General features: G+C 34.9%; 5 protein-coding genes across 5 annotated transcripts; 4 read left to right on the top strand and 1 right to left on the bottom strand.

Moving 5' to 3' along the window:
• Positions 1–461: 461 nt before the first annotated feature.
• LOC138185816 (carboxypeptidase B) lies at positions 462–6,971 on the top strand. Its single transcript, XM_069125085.1, has 9 exons — positions 462–960; positions 1,467–1,781; positions 1,866–1,965; positions 2,318–2,423; positions 3,121–3,282; positions 4,276–4,489; positions 4,949–5,164; positions 5,413–5,597; positions 6,316–6,971. The coding sequence occupies exons 1-9, from the start codon at positions 773–775 to the stop codon at positions 6,489–6,491; spliced, it is 1,662 nt and encodes a 553-aa protein (XP_068981186.1). The 5' UTR covers positions 462–772; the 3' UTR covers positions 6,492–6,971.
• A 300-nt stretch (positions 6,972–7,271) lies between these two features.
• Positions 7,272–12,140, top strand: LOC138185733 (transmembrane protease serine 9). The gene is made up of 8 exons (XM_069124897.1): positions 7,272–7,406; positions 7,623–7,917; positions 8,449–8,764; positions 9,171–9,326; positions 10,130–10,205; positions 10,475–10,781; positions 11,106–11,409; positions 11,491–12,140. The coding sequence occupies exons 1-8, from the start codon at positions 7,364–7,366 to the stop codon at positions 11,650–11,652; spliced, it is 1,659 nt and encodes a 552-aa protein (XP_068980998.1). The 5' UTR covers positions 7,272–7,363; the 3' UTR covers positions 11,653–12,140.
• A 251-nt stretch (positions 12,141–12,391) lies between these two features.
• On the top strand, positions 12,392–13,872 carry LOC138185734 (venom peptide isomerase heavy chain). The gene is made up of 4 exons (XM_069124898.1): positions 12,392–12,467; positions 12,562–12,877; positions 13,088–13,403; positions 13,702–13,872. The coding sequence occupies exons 1-4, from the start codon at positions 12,392–12,394 to the stop codon at positions 13,870–13,872; spliced, it is 879 nt and encodes a 292-aa protein (XP_068980999.1).
• Positions 13,873–13,904: 32 nt separating this feature from the next.
• Positions 13,905–18,482, bottom strand: LOC138185819 (carboxypeptidase B). Its single transcript, XM_069125089.1, has 6 exons — positions 18,148–18,482; positions 17,241–17,435; positions 15,477–15,610; positions 15,059–15,234; positions 14,738–14,966; positions 13,905–14,397 (listed from the first exon to the last, which is right to left on the bottom strand). The coding sequence occupies exons 1-6, from the start codon at positions 18,443–18,445 to the stop codon at positions 14,035–14,037; spliced, it is 1,395 nt and encodes a 464-aa protein (XP_068981190.1). The 5' UTR covers positions 18,446–18,482; the 3' UTR covers positions 13,905–14,034.
• An 805-nt stretch (positions 18,483–19,287) lies between these two features.
• LOC138185822 (peptidyl-prolyl cis-trans isomerase B) lies at positions 19,288–22,406 on the top strand. The gene is made up of 5 exons (XM_069125092.1): positions 19,288–19,445; positions 20,388–20,595; positions 20,682–20,884; positions 21,106–21,248; positions 21,812–22,406. Exons 1-5 carry the CDS (start codon positions 19,338–19,340, stop codon positions 21,909–21,911), a joined length of 762 nt encoding a protein of 253 aa, XP_068981193.1. The 5' UTR covers positions 19,288–19,337; the 3' UTR covers positions 21,912–22,406.
• Positions 22,407–22,495: the final 89 nt, after the last annotated feature.

Here is a 22,495-nt window from a genome sequence, read left to right on the forward strand (position 1 = left end):
TAACCTGTTTAAAATTGCGCGCTTTCGAGTTGGAAATTTGCAAATTCCTAAATCAAAATCAAGAAAACCTTCGCGTTTAACTTCATCAGTATCATCCATCATCTCTGCAACACAATAGATTAAAATAGCATTTTCAAGATTGGAAGATATTTAGTATCACATAAACTTGTACGAAATATCTAAATGTTGAATTGAGAATCTTCCTAATTAAATAATAAGTGACAATAACTAATAACAAAATACTGCAGAGTCTTCCATTTATCAAATAAGGAATATATCATCTATTTCTCTTTCCATGACAAGAAATAAGATACTTTGCAATGTCGCAAGGACTATGTGGAACTAAAAAGATCCTTCAGAAAAACAGTCGTTAATCTAATAAAAAAAATCATGTAGAGCTAACTAACGGAGTAAGATTAATTTAATTTAACACCATAAAACGGAGCATAGACCTAATTTAATAAAATTCTAATGTGATAATAAAATATTTTTTAAGTTACTAACGATCGAATAGAATAATGTGTATTCCACTAACCTCGGGACCTTCGATCTACTATCGAAGCGAGGTCTTAGAAGTTCTCACGAGGAAGTCGAGTACTGAATACCATACAGAAATCCCGTAAGCTGTGCTCGTAAGGCAGCCCCAGAGAAATTGTCCTTTTTCGCATACGACGAACAAGTCCGAGAAAGACTGGTTTCGGCTCGAATCACCGGATCAGTCAACGAGGAGTCTTCGAGACGGTCGCATATCCTGGCCTGACACAGGCCGATCATGGCTGTCGACTTCAAGTCGATCCTACGCGTCGTGTTTATCGGTTTATCAGTGATCATCATCGCGTCGAATCGAGTCATTGCTCGACCACAGCGCGGCGATTTGGAATATCTGCCCGTAGAAAATTATGATTGTTCTTCCATGAGAAAAGATGATTGGTCCTCCGACAAAGGAAACCGTGAAACAAGGTTTGTTTTCGAGGAATATTATTTTCTGTGACGAATTTTAAACAGGTAGTTGGATTATGGATTCTCATGCAATTTTATATTTTTAGAAATAAAGAATTAGAAAAATATTTATTCATCAAAAGAATTTGTGTATATGTCAAATTTTTATAATTCAAGAAACAGAACCTAAATAGAGATTTGTTTTATCTACAAAATTTTCTGACTGGTGCTGTACTTTGCACGCTTTGTACGTTCTTGTATATTGTGTGCGTCAAATTTATTTTTAAATCTCCCATAAATGCATAAATATCCGCAATCTACTGATTCTAACACTTTCGTGAATTACATTTGATTGAGTGTACGTTGGATTAACTTTATTTTGATTGATCGATTTATACTTGTCAATAATGATCCGCAAGTTCTGAATGAAGATTTGTTTAAATTCTGGTGACATACAGAGAATAATCGGATTTTCAATGATCACGAGAACACGGATCACATTGAAAGAATCAAGGTTGTTGTTTCAGGTATCTGGATGAAGAGAATACTACATTTAACGAAACTGACTATGATTTATTGATCGATAATGATGGCAGAGGATTCTCTTTTGTAAATATCGTTGAATCAGTGTTTTTTGCGGTAGCTAATGGAATCGATTCCATCATGACTACTATTATCGGTACAGAGAAAAATTTCAAACCGCGGTCGTCCAGAGTTAGCTACAAAAATTATCAATTGATCAGATTGTACCCAAGTTCACAAGGACACGTGAACGATCTGAAAGATCTTAAAGAAACTGAGCCTGAAGATGTTAAGTTTTGGATCGAACCAATGTACAACAAGTGCGTGTTCTTTATTTGTGCTAATTTCCTTTAATCGTAATTTGGTAGATTGCAAAAGAATCATATCTAAAATTGATATTCTAGGACAACAGACGTGGTTATCGCGCCAGATCTTGTCTCTGACGTGAAAATATTCTTTAGAAACAAAGGGATCGATTTCAAAGTGCTGATGCCGGACCTTCAGGTACGAGATGTAATATTGACAGAATATTTAACGATAAGAGGTTACTAATAAAAGACAAATATTGGAATAGTCAGATATACGAATTTTAACCTTGCTACGATTTTCGAATTGTCCTTGAAATTAACGTTTCGACGATTTGAACTTGGATTTTACTTTGAATTAAAAAATTTCAATTTTAATTGTCTTGAGAAAATTTAGAGATTAACACATCATTGTAATACGTGACTACGCATATTGAAAATGTAGCAGAGATATTAAGGACTAGTTTAAATTATAATATCGTACTTAAAGTTAATTACAGTGACATCAATTTATTTCCCTCTTCAATTGTTCGTTTAATTCCCTGCAATAGAAAATAATAGCGTATCAGAATCCAAAAATGACAAAGGAGCAACGCGATGATCTTGTCATGACTAATGGTCACAGTATGACTTGGAAACGGTATCATCGATATGGAGGTAAGTACGTTTCCATACAATACTCATCGATTTACTCAACAATGTACGAACGCGTTGTGCTGCTAAAAATAGTTCCTGATGTAGTTAATTGAATTGATCCATTATTTACTTAAACGTCATCGTATTAGATAAAGAAATAAATAATCAAGATATTTAAACTGAATCAGAGAGTGAGGAAAATATGAACAAAGGTTTGATAAACAGGTTTTTACTCACGTCGGATTCCTCGATGTCAAGCTTCAGACAAACTGCACATTATATGCTCGATTATATGTTTGATCTTTGACTCGAATCCTTGTTCAAACATCGCACGGTGCAATGAGATCCTACGTTTCAAACATAAGATTTTAGTAAAAAATTTCTAGTAGTTTATTGCTGAAAACTGAACGACTAAACACCAAAAATTCTGCGATTATACTATATCTTTTCGGTATCAAACTCTTCTGAAATTTCCAATGTAAATCTGGTCGTCCGATTTCAGATTCCTCCACTGTCTTCAATCTATTTCTACCATTTCTATCTTCTAGTCATATCCTACAACATAATATATGATATAATATAAGATAATATTCCTACAACGAGATGAATATCGTGTCAAATTGTGAAAGTTTTCGAACACAATATGTGCAATTCGTTAGCATCTCTTTAGAATAGAAATTTACAATAATTTATTTTAATGTACGAACATTTTTTTCAGAAATCGTTAAGTATTTGGAATATTTAGCCTCGAGTTATCCGAGCCTAGCCGAAGTGATAACTATAGGACATAGTTACGAAAACCAACCTATCAAAATGTTAAAAATTTCAACTGGACCGAATAAAGAGGGAGAAGCCAAGCCGGCTGTTTGGATAGACGCCGGTGAGTTGCTGTTCCTATGTTTTACCCACAAATTTTCAAATTACTTGACAATTTCACAAACAAATTCTACAAATTACAATCATCTGATTATCGTATTTATTTAACGTAAAATTGTAAAATTATAAGAAAGATACCTACTTGCTAATCGACTAATATTCGCTAATTGGCTAGCAATCGTACGTGCTTAACATTTTCTATTGGAGTCGAACTAAGGATACGGCAAACTCCAGAGTCGTAGCGTGTTCTAGTCTTTAACATGAAAGCCGGATCTTTGTTATTCTCGTTGACAGCCCGTGGATTTATGTTTTAACTGAACCGAGACTCTGCATAGTAACGTGAGAGATCTTACGTACGAGGGAATTTCTAGTAAATTCATTTCTTCGTTCTCAAAGGAAGATCGTTTCCTGTATGATGTTGCTTCCTACTGCGATAAAGACTCCAAGGATTTATAAGGAGAAAATGTAATAGATACATAAAGAGCAGGATATTATAACAATTTAATAAAAAAAAAAAATACAGAAAGCTGTATGAAATATTCCTTGGAATCAACAGATTTTCATATGTTTTTTAATTAATTGTTTAATGCCTTCGAGTACTTACGCTACGTTATTATTGATAATTGTATCTTTATTCGCGTTATCCAAGTTCATCTCGTATATTCGGTACATGTTGCGTCAGACAACATCTATATCTAGGCACTTCATCTAAGTCAAAGTATAAAAACCGTATTAATTAAAATCCATATCCTCCTCGAGAAGACGTCATAAAAAATAGCAATAAGTCGCCAGAGGATATCGCTCTATGCAAATGACGAACGTAGTAAGAAAAAAATTGTCCACCTTTTTTGTCACGTAGTAAAATCTAAGTCAATAAAATTTCTCGAGAATACGTTTCAAAATATTTTCGAGAGAGCAGAGTTTCTATGCTCGACGCGTTCCACGTGACCCTATCCCGTTATGTGGTTTTTTCTGGAATTGTCCTTACATTCGGCAGGTATGCACGCACGCGAATGGATCGGTTCCGCCGTGGCGACCTACATCATCAGCCAGTTGGTCGAGAAAAACTCGAGCTACGCTAAATTGCTCGACAATTCGGACTGGATGATCTTACCTGTCGCAAATCCGGATGGCTACGAGTTCACTCACATTGGCGACAGATTATGGAGGAAGACGAGAAGTAATCATGCAGAAAATCAAGATGACAGTCGGTACGATTGCATTCTTCGATTTTTTGGATCCTTTTCAAGAAAACACCTCGTTCGTTATCTCCATAACTGAGGATAGTGGTGAATCGATATATGAAACTCTCTCACAAACTAAATTATCTCTATTTTCATATAACACAATTTATAGATACACGATTAGTATCCATCTTTAAAAATAAAGAATCTATTCCTATTTTGAGGAATTTATTTGTCATGAAAAGGAAGCATAAATAATCGCAAGTTCCAAGAGAAATCTTGACAAATACCTATCGTAATTGTCAATTTCGCCTGTATTTTGATTTATATAGTTAATCAGTATTGTTTCTGAATTACTGTTTCTGAAAAAAATTTTAATATAATTTAGTTTTACTTACAATATACGTGATTAAGTAATTGCAACATACATTTACGCCTCTTTTCAGTATCCTGTGACTTACGAACGGGAATGTTGCTCCATTTTAGGTTTCTTCAGCTAGTGAACCATTATACAGGGTGGTTATGGGGCAAATGCGAGGGTGTCGACCCGAATAGAAACTTTGACTACCATTGGGGTGAAATGGAAGAGGGTGGGACGAGCTTGGACCCTTGCCACGAAACTTACGCCGGACCGCGCGCGTTCTCCGAACCGGAAACGAAGGCAATGGCCGATTATATCTTGGCTAACAAACAAAATATTAGGTAGGTATATAGGATAATTTAGAAAGGCGACTAAAAAATCGTCAGTCAATTAAATTACGAATTTTTTAATTGAGTAACCTCAAGCAAACGCTTGTCGTATTCGAGTGATTTATCTTTTTCACGACCTATTTTTAGAAATTGTACGTATCGATTCCAAACGGTTTCATCGGTAATGTTGAATCCGATACAATTTAATCGAAGTTAATTCAGATCATGGATTTAAATGATGGATGGAATAATGCTTTTAGGATTTATCTAACGTTGCACTCGTACTCACAAATGTGGCTAGTGCCATGGGGATATACGTACTCAAAACCGTCCGATTATTCCGAATTAACGAACGTAGCTAAAAAAGCGATAGGAGCCATTTCGAAAATACACGGGACCGATTATCAACTTGGTACATCAGCACATCTGTTATATCCAACCTCAGGTACGATCACGTGAAAATCAATATTAAACAAATACGATAGGTGAGATACCAAGGTAAATGGTTCTTATCTCCTTTGTTTGATAATATTCAACAATTAACGAAACGAAAAACGTACTCGCGTGCTGACAGTTAATTAAACTGATAAATAATGGGCTTTTGAACAATAATAACTGGGAGACAAAATGAGATCATATCATAAAATATTAAAACAAAAGTGATATTCGTATTTATAGAAATGATCTTCTGTAGTATATAATAGCCTTTTGTAGCAGAGTAATGAATTTACAAAAATAATTGAATTTCTATTTAATATAGAATTGTACATTTATCGTATATATCGAATTTTTACTGGAACAAAATTGATTAAACTACTTCCTTATGAAATTACCAATTAAAAGCGAAACTTGTCGTTCGAAGATTCATAATATTTTCTTTTTTTTTTCGTTCCATATAAAGATCAACAGTAGGAACAGAAATCTTCCATTCTTTATTTATCATTCCTTGTAAATCTATTTGTGTAACAGTTTATTTGAAACTTTGCCAATATAATTATGGTAGTCGAGTTTCATTTCGATGTCAATAAAATTCCAAATGTTTTATATAAGCAAAATATATTCATGAAAGATTTCTGTAAATATTCAAATGTTTTCGTGAGCGACTGTAAGAAAAGTTGCTTAACAATTAAAATGTATGACTCGTAATACTCAGCAAATTTTAGGTGCTTCTGACGATTGGGCCAAGGGAGTAGCCGGAATAAAATACGCCTACACGCTAGAGCTTCGAGATCGCGGCACGTACGGGTTTCTACTTCCGGCGTCACAGATCGTGCCAACTGCTCGTGAGATTTGGGCAGGAATAAGAACGATCGCCCGTCTAATCACTTGCAACACGTGAAATCGATCTCTATTATCAATTGAGTAGTTCAACGCAAAATTGTTAATTATCGTGTCTTATCGGCTCAATGATTTCGACGACTATCGATATCGAGGAAAGAATCTATCTCATGTGGCAGTGATAATTTGGATTGATAAGCGTGGAATCGATCGAAACCGAAGATAATAGCAATTTATTTTCCGTTACGAAATTATCAAATGTGTACATAGTTTGTCACCGGGAATATTAAAATGCTATTCAGAATTCTGTAATCTACTGACAGAATTTTATTATTCACTGCATGTACCAGCTCTACTAAATGTTCCAGCGCAGATAATCATGTTAAATTCTAATAAGTGATATGTAAATATTGTAAAGTATACACAAAGTATATAGAAATATAAGAGTTCAGTAAGATGTAAAAGGAAGTGAATTGACGAATAAATGAATTTAAAAAAGACAAATTATATTCATCACTTCGGAGAAATAAGTTAGAATATGTTTTTTAAGGTTGAGATCAATAACCTATTTGTATCTATATTTAATAAAAATTTTTTAACAATTGAAACGTGCCACGATATAACAATGAATCTATTATCTAACCATATCTAAAAAAAATAATTAATGGAAAAATAATTAATTAGTGCGATATAATTGTATGAAAGAAGGTAACATAGTATTATTAACAAAAATACGATTGCGATATTAAGCGATAATCAATGCGTTCTTCAAAACGTAAACTTAAAGTTAACATATCGAACGTAAAAATAACATCAAGTGGATCCGTTATCGATTATAATTTAGAATTATCACTAGATATCGACCTGTAGCATCCTATATAAATCGTAATTTCCACCAGATTTCTCAAGTTGTATTAAGGCAATCATACAACAATGTTCATCAAAAGTATTCTGGCTGCCGTTCTCCTCCTCCAGGGTAAGAGAGTACAAATTCATAACTTCTTCCTTATTTTATTTAACTATTTTTACATCAATTTACCAAGAGATTGATACCTCAGAATATCTCATTCAAGATTTCACTCAAGATGTTGAATACTTTTTTCTCTTTAATTCTTATAAAATATTAGAAAAGATTTTAAAATGCATACCAATCTGGATATATAAATATTAAAATATATTATATATTTTATAGTCTGCTGGGCCGTACCCACCAACCTGCAGCCCCGTATCACCGATGGTGTTCCAGCCGCTCGTGGTGAATTCAAATACCAAGTTTCCATTCAATGGGCAGTCCCACCATTAACTCAATACAGCCACTCCTGCGGTGGTTCCATCCTGAACGAAAAATACATCTTGACCGCTGGCCACTGCGTCATGAAAGTTGGAAAAACTAGGGTTGTCGCTGGCAAATACGAATTGAACAAGGCTGAATCCAGTCAACAAGTCGTGGAGGTTGCCAGAGGCATAGTCCACAGTGGATACAAAGGGTAAGAATTGTTTGAAGATTATTCGAATGGTTACTTTGAAATTGCGAGAGAAAAGATTTGACCAATGGACAGCGTTGTTCGCCGATCATTTTTCTTTCCTTAATATCGTTCCTATCATAAATGATTCTTCATTTCAACATCTGAAATACGTATCTACTACTCGTGTATCTACATTTAAAAAATTTTAGAATTTCTTCTCTCATAGACAAATAAGATTTCATTAATTAAAGGGCAAAGTAAGACCTCGTCTTCTCACCTTCCACGTTGCTCCTCTCCCTCTCTTGCTTCCTATTTCTAAAAGATGCTTGAGAAGTGAACCCAATTTTGTCGAGAACGTGACCGAACGACCTTCTTTCTTGTATCTTCACTTTGTCACTGGTAATTTGTAATCTCGTTTCGTCATTTCTTATTCTTCAAGTAAAGGAGAAGATATACGAGATAAGTAGCTCCTTCGATCGATTGACTATTTTAAGACAAATAAACTACCATATCGCTCATACCACTAACATACTTTTCTCTATGGTTTCATAGTGGCGTTGCGCAACACGACATCGCTCTGTTAGAACTGGCAACGCCCTTGAAGCTGAACGACCTTGTCCAACCAATCACCCTGCCCAAACAAGGAGAGAAACAAACTGGACAAGCTGTCCTTTCTGGATGGGGATCAGTCTCTAAGACCTCTAGGCCCTCTTTGCCAAACGTTCTTCAGAAGGCTGTTGTACCCATCCTCGACAACAACGACTGTTACAAACAACTCAGCTCCGGATCTGTCATTGGACAGAAACCTGAACTGTTCGACACCCAGGTCTGCACTGGAATTGCTGGCAAAGAAGTATCTGCTTGCTCTGTAAGTATATCTCATATCGTTTTAAATTATTATACGCGTTTGATTATGAAATTTTTAGTTGAGGGTGCGTATGAAATTGGAATATGTATAGAAAATGATTGCAATTAAAGATGAAATTAATAAAGTAGAATGAGGGATTAGTTAAAGAGTTTTTAGGATAAGAAACTAGTGAAATGGGATTAGAATCGAAATCGGAATAGAGATGGAAAATAATTGGAGATAAAGATGGAATTGATAAAGTAGAGTGAGAGATTAGTTTCTGATTTTTTAGGATAAAAAGCCAGTGGAATTGAATTAGAGTTCGAATTAAAATTAGAAAAGGTTATAAGGATTACGAATGAAGATGAATCGATTAGTTAGAGATAATTTTGAAAGAGATTAATGGATTTATTCAATTTGTTTCCAGGGTGACTCTGGTGGCCCACTTGCCCAAAAGGTTAATGGAAAGTCTGTACAAGTTGGTATCGTTTCATGGGGTGTGATACCATGTGGATCTAGCCACATGCCCTCCGTCTACACTCGTGTTGCCTCCTACGTCGATTGGATCCACTCTCACATGAAATAATTTGATTTTGACCCTCTACTTTCAACATTTTTTTACAGAATTCGATAGCAAATTTCTATGACGATAATAAATAATACTAAAAAAAAAAGAAGATTCTTGCATAAAATACAATGTAGAATTTTTTGAATAAACGAATTAATAAAAGTGAATTTGTTAATCAAAAACCATTAAATTTAACCTCCACTCTTATTTGAATTACAATCCAAATGCAATGATCGATAAGCAAGAGTCAGGCATTAGAAATTAATCGATGTCTTAACTCGGAGATCATATTCGAATCAATCTAAATATATCAAAAAGATTAATCGAGATTAAACAGAAAACCATAACGAAAACAGTAAGAACGATTTCTATAATCAATGTACGAGACTTTTATTTTTTATTGCCTTTCGGAATTCATTTTTATCGAGAAACAAAGATGACACATATATCAAATAAAATGTCTGTTTCGAAGAAAGGAAATAATGTTTCAAAATCGAAATGTCTTGTCAATACCGAAAATTGCTTCATATTTAACGACTGCTCTAATTATTATTATTATTATCTGGTATTTGACACGAGGAAAGTAGCACAATTGGAGTACACGCGTCCACGACCCGATTGTAACCAATTTTCTCGTGTCACAATTATAAAAAATTTCTGTCGTGCACAAAACAGATAAGACGATCGTAGGAAGAAAAGATGACAAAAAATTTGACGGTGAAATCTTTTTAATCTCCGCATCAACGATCTCGAAATGTATTTCGACGATAAGCCGCGATAATCCATATCGATAACAGCCGTATATATTCTCTTGACAGAATGCACCACAGCAAATCATCGAAATGTCTCTCAAAGTGACCATCCTCGTTACCCTGCTTGCAGCGACCGTCAATTGTAAGTGAACTTTCAACGTAGATCAGTGACAGCCAGATTCTTTTAGTTTTGCTCCCTTAAAAATTCCTTAAAAAAGAAATTAAATTATTTATAATTTCATGATAATGAAATTAAGGTAATGTTTCAAATGATTATAATAAATAATTATATTAAAATAGTTCCTATTACTCAGTAATATCAAGCGATGTTACAGATGGTGTTTCTTTATAATTATCACAAAATAGGAAAATATTTGAATCTAAAATCAAATTATTTGTTTGCATTTACAGCAAAGGCCTACCGTGGCTTTACCGTACCATTGTTCGATAGCCGCATAGTCGGAGGACACGAAGCTACCCCTGGGCAATATCCATGGCAAGTCTCTTTGCAATGGGGATGGCTGTTTGGCTACTCCCACTTTTGCGGAGGAGCTATCCTGAATAATCAATGGATCGTCACGGCTGGACACTGTGTTCTGGCTGTTCCAACCTATGGCGATTTTATCGTGAAAGCTGGAAAACACAATTTGAAGACGGCAGAAAGCACTGAACAAAGTATCCAAGTCGTGAAGACGTTTGTACACGAAAAATATACGGGGTAACTATACATTTCATTCAATTAATAATGAGAAATATAAAACATACTTCTAGAAAACTCAAGGATGTCGAATTTTAAAAACTTGAAAAACACACTTTAATTGTTTTGTACCGAAAATATAATGGACTTAACATCTTATTTTTCCGGTATGATTTTCATACGTAAGAGATAATGGTTTTGGAGATAATACGTAAGAGATAAATTTCTTTATTTGTGCTCAAATGCACAAAAGTATAAATTTAATATAAACACGTACGGTCTAGTCGTAACTGAATGGAAGCATACACTCTGCACAAATCCGACATATCATTGTGATAATTTCAGAGATGTGGCTCCATATGACATCGCATTGTTGAAACTGGCATCGCCTCTGAAACTGAACAACGCGGTTAAAGCGATTAGTCTGACAAGGTCGAACACAGCATCGGGGAAAGCGGTCTTGACAGGTTGGGGATCAACATCTAGGACCTCTAATCCAAACATGCCTGACAAACTTCAAACTGCCGAGTTGCCAATCATCGATCTGCAGACTTGCAAAAATTCCATAGAGAAACTCACTGGTCCATCTCCTTTGCACGAGACGAACATTTGCACTGGACCGCTCACTGGCGGTTTTTCAGCGTGTAATGTAAGGAATCAGGCACTTTTACATTTATTCAGTTTCTTACTATTTCCATGGAACTTTATTGGTAAATTTTATACATTTAAGGGCGACTCTGGCGGTCCATTGATCCTCAACGGTAGCAAACCTGAACTCATTGGAATCGTTTCTTGGGGAATTGTCCCATGTGGAACGGTGGGTGCAGCATCGGTATATACCAAGGTGTATTCCTTTGTCAGTTGGATTGAAAATATCATATCTAAGAACTAAGGAACAAATGTACCAAGGGGTCATAGTATAAATATTTGTATATTATATTGTATACACGTGTGTAGGATAGGATAATATGTATATTTAAGAACTAAATAATATATAAATCTACAAATATGTGAAAGAATATATAGGTATAAGAAATGTAAAACTGAAAGAAATTCGATAAGGAAGATTAATCGATTCGTACAATAAAATCGAGAAGACTGTGTTACACCTACTTACTTCGCTTTATTAAATAAATTTAGAATGTACAGATATATGAAAGAAATAAAGTGATGAAAAAAGATCAACTAACTAAATGTTGTTAGTTCCCTTGGAAGCATCAATATGAGACAAAAATCCCATAAGCAAAGTGTTACTTAGATCCAATAAATATCTAATAAATATATAGCAATAATCAAGTACGTACCTATAAACGTATAAATGTATGAAAGAAAGAAACGATAAAAGAAAAAAATATTAAATATTAATAACTTCCTTAGAAACATCGTTATTTCTTTTCACATAACGGAACGAAATTCCCATAAACGAACTATCAGGTAGGTGGTAGAACTAAGACCTAAACTCTATTAATGCACACCATAAAAAGTCAAAGATCTACAGTGAGAATAGAACTAGTTCTGAGCTGGTAGGAAGAAAGATTTCAGTTCCTCTTCAGAATGCTCTTCCGCGATTGCACTCTCGAAACTTACCACTCGATCTCGATTCCTCATAGGATAAACAATTCCGCGAAGAAATGGAAGTTTATTATATTCTTAAACGATTATTGATAGTTCTTCACATTAATCTCGCTCTGTGCATCGGAATGGACGGTGAGAAAATATTATTTCGTTTGTATTCAATTTTATCAGTGTACATAAACGATATCGTTAATAATCTTATCTGAACGCACTTTTTCATCGATAGAAATAATTTTGAGCTTGGCGATGCTGGCGCAAAGACCAACAAGGATCGTCGGAGGAAAAGACGCGGAGAAAGGGTTGCATCCTTGGCAGGTTTCGGTGCATTGGGGTGACCGAGCACGAAAAATCCCATCGAGACACATCTGCGGAGGTAGTTTAGTGACAGCTGGATGGATTTTAACTGCGGGACATTGTAAAACTCTGGCACCTCCAGTAGGAGAATTTCATATCTTTGTTGGGAAATATAAATTGGAGGCTGTTGAAGAAACCGAGCAAAGTAGATTAGTGAATAGAGTATTCGTTCATCCACAATACGATGGGTGAGTTTTACAATTAGGCTGACAAATTTTTCTTTGTTTATGGGAAATCTGAAAACTGACAATATGCAAAAATATTCAAAGTATTTTACTTAAGTTGCATTATTTTAATTGTGCCTATAAAAATATAAATTTACATGAATATTCATAGCGCATTTGTAAGTTACAATTATGTTTTTAAAATTAAAATACTAATTTACTTAATATTTTTAGGACCATAGGACCGTACGACATTGCACTGATGCAAGTGGAATATCCATTCGAGTTAAATCCTTTTGTTTCAACCGTTTCTTTACCGTATCCAGATACTATTCCTACTGGAGAGGCGATGTTAACTGGCTGGGGAAGTATTGGAAGGACTCGTGTTCACGAAAAGCCTGAGAATCTTCAAGCAGCTATACTCCCGATCATCGATTACGATGTGTGCATGCAAGCAGTAGCTAAATCATTAAAGCCGAAGGAAAAGAATCCTCTACACCCGACGAATATTTGTACAGGACCTTTGAACGGCAGCCTGTCTGCTTGCAAAGTACTTTTAAATAATCTTTAACGCAGGATTATTTTGCAATTGAATTGTTCGAGTTATTAATAAATAATCATTAATAATATAATCATTATCAATTAATAATATAATCGTATCAATAAACCTAGCACGTACTATATTTGAATTTTCAAACTTTCAGATTTTCTATCTTCTGAATTTCCAATTTTTCGAATTCTCTAGCTTTCAAATTCCCAAACATTCGGATTTTTCATCTTCCACGATTCCGAACATTCAAACTTTTTACCTTCCGATCTTGCAAATTTGTCAAATTTCATATTTTCAGGGTGATTCGGGAGGACCATTAGTCACGAGAAACGGGTTTGGCGAAGCAGAAGTGGTGGGAGTCGTTTCATGGGGTTTATTTCCGTGTGGCGGAAAGAACGCGCCCTCCGTCTACACGAGAGTGTCCGCCTTCGTCACGTGGATCAGTATGATCATGTTAAATTATTCTTAAATGATACCAACAGATCGTTATTGTTAATTTGTTTTATTCAATAAATAATCATTCGTTAATTATCACTCGTCTTATCCGCTAATAATTACAATACACAGATACACCCTACACACAACAACCGATATCAAGTTGTATTTATACAATTACGCCACGAGTCAATGGTTACAACGATTTGCAAGCTTCCGTAACGACCATGACAGCGGCCAACGCTTCCTTAGCTGTCGGAATTATATAATGAGCTGGTAAAACGAAGCCATATTTTCCAGTGTCTTTCAATTCTATCGTGTAAGTGTATTTCATTTTCAAAATAGCTTTGGCCCAATCATCGGAGCCACCAGAAGCTGCGTAGAGGGTAGTAGCACTGTTTCCAACCGTGTAAACGCTGTTGGCACCCCCTGCTTTTTTCATCGCTGCCGCTACTTGTCTGCCAACGTTTTCAAGATCAGCATAATCAGGTGGAACGCGTTTGTCGTAACCCCATGGGTACAAAATGTATTGGCCATAACTGTGGAATGTTAGATATGCCTAAAAAATAAAAGCAATTGCAAATAAAACGATTAATCAAATACTAAGAGGATACTTTAAAAAATGTAGTGTTCGAAATTTGAAATTGAATATTTTTTTAAGATATTCTTATAGTCAAAAAACCGCTCATAATTATTCGAACGACCTCGAAAGGTGATGAACATCGCTTAGATAAATTCAAAACACGTAAAATTTTTAACCAATATGTAATACGATAAAAACCGTGGTCATTGTAGAATAGAAGCAAAAGAGGATACAATAGGTGTATTGTTCGAATAATTGTGAGTTGTGCTATATCTAGTGAATGGTGTACTGAAAATTCTGACTTTAAAATACTGACTTTAAAATTAGCAGCGCTAGCTTCGAAAAAGTATCGAATGGCGTTGGTTTCCGGTTCAGAGAACGGTCCAGAACCTGCATAAATTTCACGACAAGGATCTTTGCTAGTTCCTAAGCCACCCCACCGATAACCAAAGTTCCGATTAAGATCGACTCCGGTACACAGACTACCAACAGACCTTCTCCTGTTCTTTCTCCATAAACGGTCTCTCGTGAACGTGTGCTCGTACCTATAAAACCATGTAAAAAGTTACGAAAAAAATATAAGACATTCTAATAATGTTCTATAAATATACACTTTATAATATTAATAGAAACATACCCATCAGGATTTACCACCGGAAGAATATAATAATCAGCCTCGAGATCCTCACTATTTTCAACCAAGTGATTGATAACGTAAGTCACTGCCGCTGGTGAGATCCATTCTCGAGCATGGATGCCTCCATCGATCCACAATGCTGGGGCGTTTGCTTTTCCATTGCTGATTCTTAAAACCTACATATCACACATTATTTCTTCTCTTCGGTATTCGTAGTTTTTAATTATTTTCAATAACAACGTAGCTGTTATTTATTCTTTACAAAAATATAATGCAAAATCTAATGCCAACAATGCAACAGCTCTTGAGGATAAAGAAATAATTATCTTCTAGATCGTACATTCTGAATTTATCATCGTTTTATTACGCTGTCAAAGGACTGAGATTATAACTTAAAAATCTTTGTATTTTATCATACCTTAAGAGGTCTGCCCTCGACAGAATTACCAATGCTGACAACAGAACAAACGTCGGGAAAAGTTTCAGCGAGGTAATCAAGGTATCCATGGATGTCCTCGAGTCGATGATAACTGGTCCATTCCATTCGATGACCTGACACGTATACCTTCAAGATTATTCAGAGGTTGCACGTTCGGTGTCCTTAAACGACACATGATAATATTCCGCTCCGTGGATTCAGAGACGAATAAGCAAATAATATATGACAGTTATATATTGAAAGAATAAATGAATAGGTGATTTAATAAAAATAATTAGGAGGGACGGTTCTGAATCAACGAAGCGGATTGTACGCGCAAGAAGCTCACCCCTGAAACGCCAAGGGCCACCGATACCGTGCACGCTAGCTACAGGATAACGAAGAGGACGAGGACGTGAATATCTATTTGGCACCCTAATCGCGACTCCCTGCCACCAAGCGGAACGAGCTAAAAAATTACCCAGAAGCTGAATATTCAGTGGCGTACTTCTGCCTGTTAGTTGTAATCATAGCCAGGAATTGACGTAGTCTAAACTAGAAAAATCTTATTAGGGATTTCAGCTCATCAAAAGAATATCAAACTCTTTGCTTTATGGTGTTTTATTAGTACAGACATACATTGACTCATGAAAGTAAAATATTAGAATATTATAATAGAATATTAAAATATTAAAGAAAGAAACTTTTTATTTTGATATGTTAGTCGTTCTGAAGATAGTATATAACGATATGGTTTAATAATGAAAATTTTATCAGATATAACTTTATAAATATATTTAGAAAAGATTTCTATACCATTCGATTCGAAAGCACTTCAATGAAATATAATTGATAGTATATACCAAGAAATATCTCCCTAGTAATAATCTACGTATCGCGTCAGGTTCGATTCATTCGCGATTCCAGTCGAATCACCAAGACTCTCGTTTCTCGTTGTTTCGAATGACTTTCGAACCGGGCCGATTGCCAACGCGTATTCCAACGAACTAGCTGGAAACGCGTAACGGTACCGTGATTGAAACAACAAAATTGTTCGTGAAAACGTGCGGTCACACGTGTGTTGCAGATGCACGCACACTAATGTAGACACACTCGAGCACATGTAACTGTTAATGTTAATCAGCATTGTCGATGGTGTTGAAACTGGGTTAACCGGTTAAATCGCGACGAGGGCGATAACCTCGTACATTCTCATCGGAAATAACCTGTGGATAACAATTTTTAAAGAACCTCACTTCTAAATCCAAATGTGCTCGACCATAATCGTAGATCATTAACACAAGAAGATATTAAAATGTCGTTAGACGAATTGAAATTTCACTCGGCCAAATTGACTCGGAACGTCTAACGATGATTCGACTTGATAAAATTCACTTATCTAAATCACTTTCGAACCGATGGCCGTATAGGGACGATTTGTTCTTGGCTTTCTTCGCTGCGTGACTCGACTGCGTGATAACGCTTTAAACGAGTTGCCGCAGCGTCACCATTCGTGTCAGTGGAACGGGTAAAATAACAAGTGAAACATCGTTTCACTGTCAAATGTAACGACGCTTCTTTTTCACGTCGACCATGTCGGATCATTAAAACGTCTTAGTTGCTGAAGTTCAAGCTCATTGTACGGAAAGTGGAGAATAGAGGAGAGAATATTAAGCGAGGAAAGCATGAAACCGGAAGCAAACCGAAGTATAATAAAGGAATTTGCTATAAATACAAAAATAATGATAGAAAGTTGCTACAAACCTTTGCGACCTTCCAGTTCTTCCATCTCTTCCTCGGAAAGCGATGGATTCTCTTCGTCTATCGCTTTCTGCAAATCCTCGATCACTACATGATATCGTAAATCTTTTTGTCCCAAGTAGCGAGACACTCTTGAAATTTCTTCCGAACGAACCATTACGTCCACTGCTGTGTCATTTCCAGTCCATAACGAGAGTACTATAAGAGGAACAAAAATAAAACGTCAATTGTATCTCTGTATCTATCTTAACATTTTTTAAAGACGTTTCATTTTTGGATGAGAGTTTCTAATAAAAAAGTTAAATATTTAGTAATAATTTCTTTGATCGACTCAGCGATTTGCATTGTATTCGCTTGGTACATAAATTCGTACTATTCTTTTACATTTTTTATATTATTACATGTATATATATATATATATATATATATATATATATATATATATATATTACAACAGACCGAGTTTATGTCATAACCCAATGGATTAATCCTGAATTGGCGTGATAAAATCATTAATAAATAAAAGATATGATAAGGGCACAATTAATCAGCAAAATGTTTAAGAATACCAGAGGCAACTAATGAGAAGTAATAACATTTTAATATTAAGAAAATATATATATATATATATATATATCAATTGATAATTAATTTGGAGCTTTTGCTTCTACTGTTAAATATTCAGAAAATCCATTAATTCCTAATTGTAGAAACAGAAGAAATTCTAAAAATGAATGAATTCTTAAAAAATTTCTTTCGCTCCCAACTTAAAAAATTTCGATTCTTAAATCAAACCTACAATTTAAAGTCTCTATAATTTTGAATGTAAAGTGTCCTATTATCGAAATCCATCGAAATAAATAATTTCTCTCGTGTGTATGGATAACATAAATTCTTCTAATTTACGAACATCCAGCCTCCTGACAGTCCATGGTCACGTTCGATATCAAGTCCTTCTGCGCCTCGGATGCCTGAATCCTCCAAACCTGTGCGCCATCGTATGTTACCTTCGCGTCCCTCACTCGAACCGCCCTTTGAATCGTTTTCGAATTTTCTGCAGCAGGTTCATCTACGATCTCGATCCAGTCTGGAATAACAAATTCTCGTTTTTGACGATCGAGCACCGCCGCTTCAGCGACGAGAACAACGAAGAGAAGAGACGCAAACGCGATGAAACGCGCACTGTGGCATTCACCGGTCCTCTTCATCGTGCACAACTATTCTTGGATCGACAATGGTCCCTGCTTTTATAATATTCGAGCCGGTCGACGATCGGGAATAACGGGACTTAACGAGCGTACCTCGAAGCGCTTCAATCGCCAGGTTCGGGGATCTTTGACCCCGCGAAAAGTTTGTTTCGCACGATGGTTGACAAATTTCGAAATTTATTTCGAGGTTTCTCAATGTCCTTCTTTTGAATAAATTTTGTTTTATCAGACATTACTTTTGTCGTTATTGTTTGATACAATTATCGATTGATTGGTATTTTATAGATATCAGTAGCTGTGGGATTGTGAAAGGTTTGAGGGATTCAGAGGAAAGATAAGATTGTTTCTAGTAAAGAGAAAATTATTTTTAAACTTGTTTCGATCAAAATTGAGTTTGTTAAGGGATGTATATCTTGATGAAAAAAATTGAATTTATTATTTGATATAACTACTTGATATACTTTAAGTTGATATACTTGATGTACCTTTACATAGTTAGAAATAATGGAATGCTCGAGGGTCTCAGAGATAAGACAAATTTTCTTTTAATTTATAGGCAGAAGGAACTCAGTGGGTAAATGAAAATTGACATTAGAATCACTAAATAATAGAAAAGATAAGCAGAGACTCTGATTTCTTATTTTTGTATTTATAAAAACACGCACGTCTTAATGACATAAAGAGAAACTGTTAGAACTTTTAAAGCATCTAATTAACGATGTTGACGATGCTTAGTTCTTTCAAAGTATTAGTTAGAGTATTAGATTCATTAGTATTTCAGACAAAATTTGCGTAGTTTCAACGTGAACATTCCGCGCAAGCGTCCCCAGGTGTTTCTTTAGTCTCCGCGCGGTGCTTCTGCTCGCATTTAAGCAAGCGTCCGAGTTGAACGATGAAGCAGAAACTATCAGAGAATCCGAAGCATTCTGGATGGAATCGTACGGCCATGAAGATCTTGCTGGCGATAGCCTGTCTGGTTGCATTGGCCGCAACTTTAGAGGTACCATTTCGTGTAAAACGTCGGAAATATTGCGGATTCAACTGTGTTTTTCTGCATACCGTTATCTGAACGACGTTAAAGAAATCGTCGCGAGAGTTTGGCGTTGTGTTCTTGATCGCGAAGAAAAAATACGGAGAAACAACAAAGAATTTTTGTGAAATAAAATTCTAATAGAATTTGAAAGAAATATGTCTGTGATAAAATGTGTATAAATTTCGATATGTGAATAAACTTTACGTGGTGATAATTGTCTGATGAAATTCGAAAGATTTATTTTTATAAAGAAGTTAGATTACGAAATGAGGATAAAAAGAAGATCGAAGTATAGATCGCTAGCGTTTTATAGTCATATAGGCTGTATAAGGTTTCTTTCGTCCACTTAATACCATTGTACGTCGGATTCTCGACGATTCTCAGCGAGAACGGTGCGGTTTGTGAAACGCAAGTTTACACGCGTGAAAGTCGTGGAAATTGAGAATTTATCGGCATAATGTGCCAGAACTATTCACGATACCATTGTGCCACTACTTATTCTATCCTTTTCCCTTTTGTAAAAAATCGCTTGATTCGCTAACTACTATCATTTACAATTCGATTCATTTTACGCGAATAAACTTTCCATTTGGCAGATGATACAGTTGATTTAACGGCGATTTGAAGTTTCTATATTTTATATTATTTTCACAATGAAAGTATATCTAAGTTCGTATCATAAAAGGAAATATTCATATTTTAACTAATAATATTAATTATATTTATATTAATGAAATGTATTCTTATAGTAATTTTTATTTTTCCTGTAATTTTGTGTGTTTTTATAACTTTCATAAAAATAATCGGCCCATAAATTAAGATAGAAATTTTTAGAATCGAGACTTCTGGATTTGGAATCAAATCATCGATTTTCATTTCTCTACACTAATTTCCAAAATTTTATGTCAGAATACTGAGAATCTCACCGTCACTGATCGAGTGTACTTGGACATCATGATAGACGATCATCCAGCAGGAAGAATCGTTATAGGACTCTTCGGTGATGTCGTGCCTAAGACCACAAAGAATTTCATCACTTTAGCCACTGATGGGGTAGGAGGGAAAACGTACAAGGGTAGTAGATTTCATCGAGTAATTAAGAAGTTTATGATACAAGGTAACCGAAATTGAGGTCAAAGAATTATATTCGGTTTATAGCTGGGTAACTTTAGTTCACAATGTGATAACTTGGTCATCTTTTAGGTGGAGATATAGAGAATGACGATGGCACTGGATCGATCAGTGTCTATGGAAAATACTTCGACGATGAGAATTTTGTCCTTGGCCATAATGGGCCCATGTATGTCAGTATGGCAAATGCTGGAAAGAATACGAATGGTTGTCAATTCTTTATTACAACTGTTCCCACACCGTGGCTAGATGGAAAACACACTGTATTTGGAAAGGTAACGCAATAAACTGCGAATGTTTACGCAAAGTTATATTTTTATGAAGACAGCTCAGGAAATAGAACCTGAGCATTTATTTCATCCACTAAATGTTCTTCAGCATTGCGTGCAGTTTTGTATTTTTAAATTTCCCATAAGTCCATAAATAGCCACAACAATATAAGTAAAGAAAAATATGTATATTTACAGAATTGTGATTTATATTTTTACGTCGATAGGTAATCGAAGGAGAAGATGTAGTTTTTAAGATCGAACAGACGAAAACCGACGCTGATGATATACCGATTAAACATGTGGTTATCTTCGAATGTGGATCTATTCCTACCTCGTATCCATTTAAAGTGGATGATAACGTTTACAAGTAAATCGATAAATTATTATAAAATATTGAACACTAGTTATTTCTAAAGTAGGTATAAATTTTCTATTGAATTAACTGGATTTTGGTAGTGATTAACCAATTAACAAAGTAAAATCTTGCAGTAGATAATGTTTAATTATTTACTATAAATTCTGTATTTTTTTTTTTTTTTTTTAGAATTGTATAAATTGTTCTTGTATATGAATGTTGAAATATTACAATGTGTGAACGAGAGTATGGTAGAAAGTACAAACACATAAAGGGCATGTAAGCTAAAAAAAAGTATGAAGTATTATAGATACGCTACTTTATGTTCCTCGGTATTAGTTTCCCAACAAACTTTTAATTACATACTTTATTATATTTTTAAGCCAGTGTTATTTAGTTTCTTTCCTGAGATAAAAATGATTGGTTTCTTACCTTATAAAACATACGTACCCCTATACGTAACCCTATATGCACTATTAAGTATATAAATATAATTTCAAGTAAGTACAATTGTATTAAACATATATATCGAATGTGAACAATAAATCCTAATTTATTCTTTCTTTAATTTTCAGTATTTGGGCGTGGATAAAAGCGACGTGTGTGCCACTGAGTTTCAGCTTCTCTATTCTCGCCTTTTTCCACTGGGTCATGAAGAAATTAGATGTTGATTAGATTAATTCTATAATATATATTATACAAACTTTGAAAATTTTTAATCACGACCATAATTCAAAGAATCACGCCATCAGAAGTGGCAAACGGCGATAAAAACTCCATATCATAGTTTTATGATCATTAAAAGAAGAAGAAAATGAGAAAACAAAAACATTAACTTGAAACAAACGTATAAAATTAAATCAGACTGCAAGGGTCTTAAGGTTGCAAATTTTAAAATTACATTTGTTTCCCAAATTTCTATCAATCGTTTGCTAATAATGTATTCCAAAAATAAAATCAGATTGAACACGCTATTTCATCTTGTATTGCGTGATGATTATGATGATGATAATGATGCGTATCATTATCATGATGGTTTTTCATTCAATTTCAATTCAACTCATTCACTCAACTCGGCACAGACAACGAACTGCTATTGCCATCTATCCGTCAATCGATGACACTAATCGGTTACATTTGCAATTAGAAAATATGCAAATTTCCAGCTAACTTGAGTGACTCATTTTCCTTGTCGAACACCTCTGTCAGTCTGTGATCCTATTACCACCGGGGCTCCTCCGAGAATAATAGGAACACAG

This window comes from Bombus flavifrons, chromosome 12, assembly GCF_040668555.2.
Source record: "Bombus flavifrons isolate JBK064 chromosome 12, iyBomFlav1_principal, whole genome shotgun sequence".
NCBI lineage: Eukaryota > Metazoa > Arthropoda > Insecta > Hymenoptera > Apidae > Bombus > Bombus flavifrons.